At 44.6% G+C, this 12,205-nt stretch overlaps 1 protein-coding gene across 1 annotated transcript in view; it reads right to left on the reverse strand.

The window, feature by feature from the left end:
• Positions 1-5,160, reverse strand: part of yjefn3 (YjeF N-terminal domain containing 3) — a 79,936-nt gene extending 74,776 nt beyond the window's left edge. The window contains exon 1 of the mRNA XM_068015788.1: positions 5,120-5,160. Coding sequence (XP_067871889.1) covers positions 5,120-5,127 — 8 coding nt within the window. The 5' untranslated portion in view covers positions 5,128-5,160. The remainder of the gene's footprint in view (positions 1-5,119) is intronic.
• Between the last annotated feature and the right edge of the window lie 7,045 nt (positions 5,161-12,205).

A 12,205-nucleotide genomic window follows, 5' to 3' on the forward strand; every position in this document is an offset into this window, starting at 1 on the left:
GCTAAAATATGAAGAAACCCAAGACCCTTAAAACACCCTCAGCCAATTAAAACTGGTATTTATACAGCAGTGTTCCTGTGATATGTTAGTGATTTCTGTAGTTAGCAATTTTCAGGCACTGACTCATTAGAATTAACCCTTTCCATGCTGCTGATATAGTTCTGCAGTCTTTAATTGGGATATAATTGTGTCTTTATTTAAGAAAGTCATATGGAGCACAAAAGCAGGGAAGTTAAATCTTTAGCCTCAGCTAGAGTTTAGTGCCCAGTTCTGGGCACCGCACTTTAGGAAGGATGTCAAAGCCTTGGAGAGGGTGTGGAGGATATTTACTGGAATGGTGCTAGGGATGAGGAGCTTCAATTATGTGGAGAGACTGGGATTGTTTTCTTTCGAGTGGAGAAGGCTAATGGGAGATTTAATAGAGGTGTTCAAAATTAAGAAGAGTTTTGATAAAAGTAGTTAGGGATAAACTGTTACCAGTGGCAGGAGGGTCAGTAACCAGAGGGCACAGATTTAAAATAATTGACAGAAGAACCTGGGGAAAGAGAATATTTTTTACACAGTGAGTTGTTGTGATCTGGAATGCGCTGCCTGAAAGGGCAGTGGAAGCAGATTTAGTAATAACTTTCTAAAGAGAATTAGATGAATAATTGAAAAGGAAAAATTTGCAGGGCTGTGGGGAAAGAGCAGGGATAAGTGGGACATATTTTTCAAAGAGCCAGCACAGGCACAATGGGCTGAATGGTCTCCTTCTGTGCTGTCGCATTCGATGATGAGAAAACCGACTCCTAGCCCTTTTGATGGATTAATGGTTGAAAGGGCAATATCGGCTGCCCCACTGTCTAAGTTGGTAAACACACTGACCAGGAGGAGCAGTGAGTGTTTACCCTCTCTGAGAATTGGGACCCCAAAACCTCCAGACTAGGGTGGGGAAGGGGAGAAAACAGCCAGAGTTCCCTCTTTTAATCACTATCCCTACTCGGAAGTGTATATGTTTATGCACATTGGGTCGGAGCAGTGTTGGTCTGCCATGTTCCACATGCACCCCATGGTTGAATAGCTAGACTCAACCGTGATGAATGGCTACTTGACAAAGACACAGGAAGGTGGTCAGTAGCACTGGAACTGCAATGACCAAGAGAAGCAGCATTACGTGAGAACAATAATTATTACATAGGTGTTAGCTGAAGCTCAGTGGGTCAGTCTGAGGCAGAAGGTTGTGTGTTCAAGACCCACTCCAGACACTGAAGCATGAAACTCAGCTGACACTCTCGAGTGCTAGACTGGTGGAGGTGCTGTCTTTTGGATAAGCCAATAAACCAAGGCCCTGCCCCGAGTGAACATTCAAGATCCATGTTACTATTTGGAAGAAGAGTTGGGGAGTTCTTCCCCCAGTGTCCTGGGCTAATTTTTATCCCTCAAGCCAACATCACTGAAAAACACAGCTGACTATCATTAGTACAGTTTGTGGGATCTTGCTATGTGCAAATTGGCTGCCGCATTTAGCCTATATTACAGCAGTGACCACACTGCAGAGCTATAACTGCAAATTTGCTGTAAGATTCTTTGGGATGTCCTGAGGTCACTAAAGGTGCAATTTTTATGCAACTTCTCTCTTATAAATTGGCATGAGGAGAAGGGTTGGAACATTTGATCTTTGTAATGTTCAGTCTTCACGTAAATCAGAATGTACTCGTGTGTGCAACAGTCTTTGACAGGCTCATTTTTGTTTTGATTTACAGATATCAGACATTCTGTGATCTGCCAGTGAATAATTCAGCTTGTACTCAGCAGAAGGTCCTTGAAAATCAGAGAGAATGTCAAACATACAGCACAGGTCTTAATTGGACATCCTTGGTGGCCAAACACATCATTCCCTTTGCAACCTTGTCAACAACATCAAAATCAAACAGCAAGCAAAATTGGAGCTGGACAAATCATGGGATTACAGCTTGAGTATTTTTGTTTTAAACAATACAATCTCTCTTTGTGTTTTATCAGAGCATTTACTTAGCACCTTTCAGGACTTCAGGATTCCCAAAGATTTTTACAGCCAATGAGATATTTTGAGGTATGGTCACTGGTGTAATATGGGGAACGCGACAGCCAATGTGTGCACGGCAAGATCCCTCGGACAGCAATGTGATAATTGATCATCTGTTTTTTGAGATGTTGTTTGAGGGATAAACATTGGCCAAGACACTGGGGACAACTCCTCTACTCTCCTTCAAAATAGTGCTATGGGATCTTTAATATGTCCGGCACAGACACAATGGGCCTCCTTCTGTGCTGTAACCATTCTCTGTCCAACTGAGAGGGCAGACAGAGCCGTGATTTATTGTCTTATCTGAAAGATGGCATCTCCAACAGTCCCCTCTCAGTATTGTACCAGCAGTGCCACCCTGGATTATGTGCTCAAGTCTCTGGAGTGGGACTTGTACCCACAGCCTTCTGACTCAGTTACAACCATGCTACCCACTGAGACATGACTGACACAGTCCTATACAAATGCAAGGCAAAGACTCAAACACAAAAAGTAATTGACATTTCAGGATATTATCGAGAGAGCAGAGGATGTAGAAAGAAGTTTGTTTCCATGATTAAAATGACCTTCCACCTTCAATCCATTTCAAATTGTGAGTCAGCCCTCGCCCAAGTCTTCTCAAGCAGCCAAGAGTGACAAGGAAGGTAATTTACTCTTTTATCTGAAGCAAAATCTTGAATGCCAGTAGCAAGGGTGTCAGGAAACAGCAGAGAAAACGTTTACGCACTGCCATTTCTTTGTAATCTCGACTTGGATGCTGTATGTTCACCCACCACCTGAGGGCACCATAGGCTGGAGGGTGATGTCACTTTGGCTCAGGATGTGCCATAGCAATGATGTCATGCTTCCCAGCATGCCTTGCCTGCCTGCTTAAAAAGCAATACAATATCCTAGCTTAGTTTTCTCTTCTAAATTTCTCTACTGCTACTTACCTCCCATCACTTCTTCTCTTAGTAATGGAACCAATACATTCAAGCATATGATTTCACATGCACCCATCAGCCCTCTCCTCACCCAAGCTATTTGACTGCAGAAGGCATCACAGCTGAGCCCCACCCTTGCTCTGCTTATGTGGCATTCACCTGCAGCTATTTCTCAGCTCAAGGCTTCTGGTAGAAATCGGGGCAGGAAAAGTGTTGGATTTTTTATATTAACCCTCGCTAACCCAGGGCGGATTATGCCAGTTGTGACCTGACTTTAACTCTACTCAACCCCTCAGCTTAGATCATGCGCTGTACTGCCCATATCCTAACTTGCACCAAGTCCCGTTCCCCTACAAACCCTGTGCTTACTGACATACATTGGTTGCCTATTGAGCAACTGCTGATTTAAAAATTCTCATCCTTGTTTTCAAATCCCTCCATGGCCTCACCCCTCCCTATCTCTGTAACCTCCTCCAGCCCCACAACCCTCCAAGATATCTGTGCTCCTCCAATTCTGGTCTCTTGTGGATCGCTGATTTTAATCGCTCCACCATTGGTGGCCGTGCCTTCAGCTGCCTGGGCCCCAAGCTCTGGAATTCCCTCCCTAAACCTCTCTGCCTCTCTGTCCTCCTTTAAGACGCTCCTTAAAACCGACCTCTTTGACCAAGCTTTTGGTCACCTGTCCTAATATCTCCTTACGTGGCTCAGTGTCATATTTTGTTTTATAATGTTCCTGTGAAGCACCTTGGGATGTTTATGACATTAAAGGTACTACATAAATAAAAGTTGTTCTTCCACCAGACCACAGAGCAGGAGTTGAACCTACTATCTTTCTGCTACTCATATTACATATTGCATGGGATATCCAGCACAGAAACAGACCATTCAGCCTAACCAGTCCATGTTGGGGTTTATGCCCCTCTGAAACCTCCACCCATCTTTCCTCATCTAACTCTATCAGCATAGCACTCTATTCCCTTCTCCCTCATGTGTTTATCTAGCTTCTCCTTAAGTGCATCTACGCTATTTGCTGCAGCCACTCCCTGTGAGTTCCACATTCTCAGTACTCTTTTTGGGTAAAGAATTCCCTATTTGATTTCTTGGCGATTATCTTATATTGACATGCTCTAGGTTTGCTCTTCCCCTCAGTGGAAACATACTTCCTTGTTTACTCTATCAAAACTTTACACAATTTATTTTAAAATTCTTTCATGGGATGTGGGTGTCACTGGCATGGCCAGCATTTGTTGCCCATCCCTCATTGCCCTAAATAACTGAATGGCTTGCTAGTCCATTTCAGAGGGCAGTTAAGAGTCAACCACATTGCCGTGGTCTGCAGACACATGTAGGCCAGACCAGGGAAGGAAGGCAGATTTCCTTCCCTAATGGATATTAGTGAACCAGATGGGTTTTTAACAACAATTGATGATAATTTCACAGCAACATTAATGAGACTAGCTTTCAATTCCAGATTTTTATTAACTAATTTAGTTTATTAAGTAATTGAATTTAAATTCCACCAGCTGCTATGGTGGGATTTGAACCTGTGTGGCCCAGGGCGTTAGCCTAGGCCACTGGATTACTAGTTCAGTGACATTACTACTATGCCACCATCTCCCCTCTAAAGACCTTTATTAGGACACCCCTCAGCCTTCACTTTTTAAGGGAAAAGAGACTCAGCCCATTCATCCTCTCCTGATAGATATACCCCCATATTTCTGGTATCATCATTGTAAATTTTTTTTGCCCCCTCTCCAGTACCTATATATCTTTTTTATAATATGACGACAATATCGTAATCTGAGTCACCAAGGTGGGAGGTGGGGGAAGGGAGGTGCCTAGAAGGTGATGTTAAGAACTACATGCACACAAGTAATGGCAGACAGGAAAACACCCTCTGTTCTTATCCAGCCTGTCCCCACACTTGAGTATCGCAATACACACACTCTCAACCCCACAGCAAACACCATGTGATATCCTGGAAGAGGCAAGAAACCAGATTAAAAAACCCAGTGGGAAAATATCTGGGAAATTCCTCTCTGACTCCCTTTCGGCAATCAAAACAAGTCCAGCAGATCACACCGGCCCTGAATCACATTATCTTGTATACGAGGTGATCTCAGCCCCTGCCTTAATGTCAGACAGTACCTACCTCTTCATCTCTGTTCCAGCCAGGAAGAAGAGCAACTCCCGCTTGAACGAACTCAGCAAAATGGAGTGCAATGCACGAGCTGGCAGCCTGTTCAACAGGTCCACTATAGTCTATTTGGGACAAAAGAAGCACCTCCTGACACCCAACCTACATCTGGCCTCACACAACGCGAGATTATACCTTGACTAAATTTCACTAGATTGTGTCTTTTAGACGTCGAATGGTCTCGGGACGTCTCACAAAGCTCCCCCTCCCATTCAGGCCCTCTCCCCACACTGTCTGTCAGTAAACAGTGTGTTAAAAATATACACTGTCGAGTTATGCTCCTTTGAAACAGAGCGCATTAGCAGCAGCGAGTACCATCTGTAACAGCTGCTCCAGTCAACAGGGACTTTCTATGAATTCCAAAGAAATATCACATTCTAGTAGCAAAAATATTTCAAGAAATTTAATTAGCTGTAAATGAGGTTGCTTGAATTGGAGGCTCCAGTGACATTAATCACAGTAGCAGCATCTGCTCTCTTCCTTCTCCCACAGGGGCTGTACAGCTCTCACTGTTCCACCCGCACATCATATTTATTTGCTTTCTGTGGACAAATTGTCTGCTAAGCATTTTGATTGCAACGTTTATTAAACCCTCAGGCTCCTCGCTGCACAGTACACTGAGCTAATGACAGGGTGTGAGTGCCCTTGCATAGCACAAAGCACCTTCCCCCTCCCACCCCTTCCCACTCCATCCCCCCCACCTGTGCCACCCCCTACACTTATCTTCTCCCTTACTGCCATGCTGGGATAGACAACCACCATATTATTAATGAATCACTACTCAGACTAAGACCGTGCCTGGCTATTTGACTTGGGGGGCATCACACCATCACCTCCAAGTTCCTTATTCAAATCGGGCATACCATCCTGACTTGGAAAAATACCAGCCATTCCTTCATGGTCACTGTGTCAAACTCCTGGTATTCCCTCCATAAAAGTCCCGGGAGTGAACACCTTCACTGTATGGACTGCAGTGTTTCCAGATGAAGGCCCACCACCACGTTTTTTTATTCTTTTATGGGATGTGATCATTGTTGGTTAGGACAGCGTTTGTTGCCCATCTCTAACTGCCCTTGAGAAGGTGGTGGTGAGCTGCCTTCTTGAACCGCTGCAGTCCATGTGGGGTAGGTACACCCACAGTGCTGTTAGGGAGGGAGTTCCAGGATTTTGACCCAGTGACAGTGAAGGAACGGCGATATAGTTCCAAATCAGGATGGTGTGTGATTTGGAGGGGAACTTGCGGGTGGTGGTGTTCCCATGTGTCTGCTGCTCTTGTCCTTCTAGGTGGTAGAGGTCGGGAGTTTGGAAGGCTTCTCAAGGGGGAACTAAGGATGGGCATCCACATCATTAAAATGAATTTTCAACAACAAACCCAGAATGAGGTGAGGAAAACCCCCAGTTTGTGGAGAGCTTTGGAAACCATAGGTCCAAAGTCACTTGTTCATCCCGAGCATGTTACAGTCACCACACGTCTTGTCTCAAATTACTCCGATACAGGATTCCTGAGATGTTATTATCTGGAAGAAATTTTATCTAGCTTGCCTTTGAATTGATCAATAGTGACTACTACCAGTGTTTCCCGAGAGACTCTGTTCCATAGATTGACCACTCGCTCAATGAAATATTGTTTCTGCAGGTCAGTTTTAAACTTGCTTAGATGCCAAAGTAGGGCAGATTTCCCAGAGCAGTGAGGAGCTAGGATAGACCTGTGGAAAAAATCTAAAGCACAGAACTGTTAGAATAAAAAGGGCAGAGACAATCCGCAGGAAAATTAGTGTTAACTGGTCTGAACTGCCTCAGTGGAAAAGCAGTTTTCAATTCATCACAAGAAAGTTGAGTCATCTCCAAAGGGAGTCAGGTTCAATGTTAATGGAAATGAAATTATATTTAAATACCATTGCTGCCTCACCCCTCCCGATCACTGGAAGCTTCTCCAGCTTTTCAATTCCCTTCAAACTCTGCATCATTCCCATTACAGCCTCTTGTCTATTTTACCACCATTGATGACCTTGCATTCAAGCTGCATAGGATCTACACCCTTAAATTCTTAAACCCCTTCCTCTCCTCCTCAGCCCTCACTATTTTAAGGTGCTCACAACACTGCCAGTGTATCACTTGTTTTGGGCCTACAGTTGCCAACTCTGGTTGGGCATCTTCCTAAATGTGTCATCACATGACCCTCTTGCCTCCAACCGCCCCACCCCCACTCTCCCACCATTCGTTGCCCAACAAATTCATCCTTGCAGTGCCCCACCATCCCCACAGCCAATCAGAAAGCGAGTAGACTCTTCATTCCACAATTCTTGACTATTAGCTCTATGGGTCCAAAGTTTTTACAACCAATAAACAAAAGAGTTTGAAGAATTTTTAAAATGTTTTTATGATTTTATTCCTGGTTGTTTTGCTTGCTGCTGTGTCCTGGAGATTTAGTTTAGTTTAGAGATACAGCATTGAAACAGGCCCTTCGGCCCACCGAGTCTGTGCCGACCATCAACCACCCATTTGTACTAATTCTACACTAATCCCATATTCCTACCACATCTCCACCTGTCCCTATATTTCCCTACCACCTACCTATAGTAGTGATAATTTACAATGGCCAATTTACCTACCAACCTGCAAAGCTTTTGGCTGTGGGAGGAAACCGGAGCACCCGGAGAAAACCCATGCAGACACAGGGAGAACTTGCAAACTCCACACAGGCAGTACCCAGAATTGAACCCGGGTCGCTGGAGCTGTGAGGCTGCGGTGCTAACCACTGCGCCACTGTGCCACCCCTAGATTAAGTCTATCATTCCCAGAAGACACCCTGGGAGATCCTGAAGGGTTGTCAATCCTAGTTGGACCCAGTGACATCTCCCAGGCATCCTGAGGCCCTTTGTTGCATCAAAGAATAGGATCAGGACAGTAGTAGGAATAGTACAGCACAGTAGGAGACCATTCAGCCCATCAAGTCTGCACCAGCTCTTTCAAAGTCCCACTCCCCTGCTTTTCCCCCATATTCCTGCAATTTTTTCTCCTTCAAGTATTTATCCAATTCCCTTTGGCAGGTAACTATTGAAACTGTATCCACCACCCTATCAGGCAGTGAATTCTAAATCCTAACCATTCATTGCATAATAATATAATATAAGGAGTGGCGCTGTGGTTAGCACCGCAGCCTCACAGCTCCAGCGACCCGGGTTCAATTCCGGGTACTGCCTGTGTGGAGTTTGCAAGTTCTCCCTGTGTCTGCGTGGGTTTCCTCCACGTGCTCCGGTTTCCTCCCACATGCCAAAGATTTGCAGGTTGATAGGTAAATTGGCCATTATAAATTGCCCCTAGTATAGGTAGGTGGTAGGGAAATATAGGGACAGGTAGGGATGTGGTAGGAATATGGGATTAGTGTAGGATTAGTATAAATGGGTGGTTGATGGTCGGCACAGACTCGGTGGGCCGAAGGGCCTGTATCTCTAAACTAAACTAAATAAGGATTTTCTCCTGTTGCCTCTGGGTCTTTTGACAATCACCTTAAATCTGTATCCTCTAGTAATTGACACCAGCCATCGTTAACAGTTTCTTTTTATTTACTCCATCTAAACCCTCTATGACATTAAACACCTCTAAAATCTCCCCTTAACTTTCTCTGCTCTAAGGAGACCAATTCCAGCTTCTCCAGTCTCTCCACATAACTGAAGACCCTCATCCCTGGGACCATTCCAGTAAATTTCCTTTGCACCCTCTCTAAGGCCTTGGCATCCTTCCTAATGTGCAGCGCCCAGAATTGGACACAATAGTTCAGCTGGTACTGAACTAGTGTTTTATAAAGGTGGCTTTTGTACTCTATGCCTCTCTTTACGAAGTCCAGGATCCCATGTGCTTTATTAACTGTGTTGTTAACCTGTCCTGCCACCTTCAAAGATTTGTACACAAACATCCAATCAAGCTTCGCCCAAGAGCACATTTAGCAAAAATACCAGGCAGCATGGCAGGAAATAAAGGGAAAATCTGGAAAAAACCTGCATGGAATTGCATGGAGCTCCGGGCAAAAATTGACAGTGCTTTAGGAATGCTGGGTGAGGCTGTCTGCAGGAGAACAGGCAGTTTTCTATCAGCTTTGCAGCAACAATAAGATCTCGATCACCAACCCTCCGGCCAATTAAAACATTGCAGAATGGTTCTTCCAATTCAAAATTGGAACTACCCATTAAAACTGTCTTGTTATGACTCAACATATCTTTCATCTGATGCCTTATTGGTGTCCAGCTGGAATTAGAGTATTACACCCGCTTTGTTCCTGAGAAGCATTGAATGGAATGGGAGGGCGGGAGGGGGCTCGTGGGGATATAGTGTCACCACGGTAAAGCTTTGTCTCAGTTGCATACGGACTGTGACAGCCTGGCCATCTCACCCATGTCGCATTGTTGGGGAAGGGGAGGCATGTGAGGGAGAGAGGGTCAAAGTTAGAGCTGTCCCAAACAAGGTCACTTATGAACATACAGACAATGCCAGACAGGAAAAGACCCTCTGGTCCAGTCAGCCGATGTCCACACGCATGTGATGCCTTGTGCCTAGGACAGGAGGAGGCCACTCAGCCCATCAAGTCTGTTCCGCCATTCAATGAGATTATGTATCTGTATCTTAACTCCATCCACCTGCCTTGGTTCCATATTCTTTTCTATCCTTACCGAGAAAAACTCTATCAATCTCTGATTTAAGATGATTAATTGGTCTAGTATCTATTGCTTTTTGTAGGAGAGAATTCCACACTTCTACCATCCTTTACATGAAGAAGTATTTTCTAATTTCTAATTGGCCTGGCTCTGATTTTAAGGTTATGTCCTCCTGGCTTAGGCCTCCCACCAGTGGAAAAGATTTCTCTCAATCTACCCTTTCAATACATAGAATTGTAGAATAGTACAGCATCGGAGGTCATTTGGCCGATTGAGTCTTCACCAGCTCTTTTGAAGAGCAATGCAGTTAGTCCCACTCTCCTGCGCTTTTCCCATATCCTTGCAAATCTTTTCTCCTTCAAATATTTAACTAATTCCAACAAAAACAAATCTTATATAACACCTTTAAAGTAATAAAATATCCTAAGGTGCTTCACAGAAGTGATATGAAGCAAAATTGGACACTGAGCCACATAAGGAGATATTAGGGCAGATGGCCAAATAATCTTGGTCAAAGAGGTGGGTTTTAAGGAATGTCTTAAAGGAGGAAAGAGAGGTAGAGAGGCGGTGAGAGGGAGGGAATTCAAGCACTTAGGGTCTTGGCAACTGAAGGCAAGGCCACCATTGGTGGAGCAATTAAAATCAGGTATCCTCATGAGATTTGGCGCAGTAAGGACATGGGCAGCAGAGTTTTGGATGACCTCCAGTTTATTGAGGGTAGAATGTGGGAGGCCAGCCAGGAGTGTGTTAGACCTCAAGACTAGAGGTAACTGAGACATGAATGAGGATTTCAGGAGCAGATGGACTGAGGCAGGGCGGAGTCCAGTGATATCACGGAGGTGGAAATAGGTGGTCTTAGTAAAGATGCGGGTATGGGGTCAGAAGAACATATATGATGCTGAGGTTGCAAACATTCTGGTTCAGAGTCAGACGGGTGCCAGGGAGAGGGATTGAGTCAATTTCTAGGGAACAGAGTTTGAAGCAATTCCCTTTTGAAGGTTCCTATTGAATCTGTTTCCATCACCCTATCAGGCAGTGCATTTTCAATCCTAACCACTCATTGCATAAAAAGGTTTTTGCCCTGGTTCTTTTGCCAATCACCTTAACTCTGTGCTCTCTGGTTATCGGCCCTCCAGCCATTGGAACCAGCTTCTCTTTATTTTCTTTATCGAAGTCTAAAAACCTCAATCAAATTACCCCTTAACCTCTTTATCCATCAGGGTACATGCACTCTGCACTCCCACCCTCACCCGACCAAACCTAAAACCATGTGATCTCCCCAAGGTGAAAAACCAGATATAAATCCAGTTCAATCAGGCAGGAACAAAACATGAAAAATTCCTCTCCAATACCCATCCCCACTTCCCCTTTTAGGCAATCAAAACTAGTCCGGGAGATCGCTCTGGCCCTGATTTACGTTACCAGGGCAGCCAACCCTTTAACGAGGTGATGCCTGCCCCAGTTACAAACAGGTCCAGATCCCACCTGAAGGAATTCATCAAATTGGTGTCCAACACACAAGCTGGCCACCTGCTCCGGGGTCCACTACGCTCTGGGACAAGAACACCTCCTGGCATCTAAACTCGACCTAACTGGCAGAAGATTCCAGGGCCAGCAATGGCAGAGGGTACCTCCCAGCACAGCGCGTGATGAGGGACAGAAAAAGGTGAGTGCAGGATATAAAAATGTTGCCCCTACCCCCACCTCACCAACCACCCATTAGGCACATTGGGATTGGTTGATCTCAGCTGGGGCAACAGTAGAAAGAGCAACAATTAACCTCAGGACCACTTGGACTAAAGAGGCAAATAAATCATCGATGGTTTCCACATGCAATCATGATTTAGTGACTCACACTGTGCCTTCCTGTTAGATGAAGAAAGGATTGGGCTTGATTGTGATGCCCTACTTGGTCAAATAGTCTCCTATTACATACAAAGTTTAGGCTCATATATCAATAATATTTATATTTATAGAGCAACTTATAATCAAACCATCATACAATAAAATGAGACTATTGTCATATAGGCAAACGCAGTCAACTTGATTTTATAGAATCATAGAATGGTTACAGCACAGAAGGAGGCCAATCAGCCCATCATGTCCCTGTTAGCTCTCTACAAGAAACGTGAAGGAGACCAATTAGCTTAGTCTTCAGTGGCGTTGATTGAGGGAGGCTTGTTGGCCAGGACACTTCCCTGCTCTTTATTGAAATGAAATCTTTAATGTTCATGTTGGTTTAATGTCTCAATAATCGTAAAGCCCCAGCAGCACTCCCTCAGTACTGCACTGGGAGTGTCAGCCTAGACTATATGCTCAAGCCTCTGAAGTTGGACTTGAACCCATCACCTTCTGACCCCTGGGAGCATAGAATTTCTGAACAAATATC

Source organism: Heterodontus francisci, chromosome 36, assembly GCF_036365525.1.
Source record: "Heterodontus francisci isolate sHetFra1 chromosome 36, sHetFra1.hap1, whole genome shotgun sequence".
Classification (NCBI taxonomy): Eukaryota; Metazoa; Chordata; class Chondrichthyes; order Heterodontiformes; family Heterodontidae; genus Heterodontus; species Heterodontus francisci.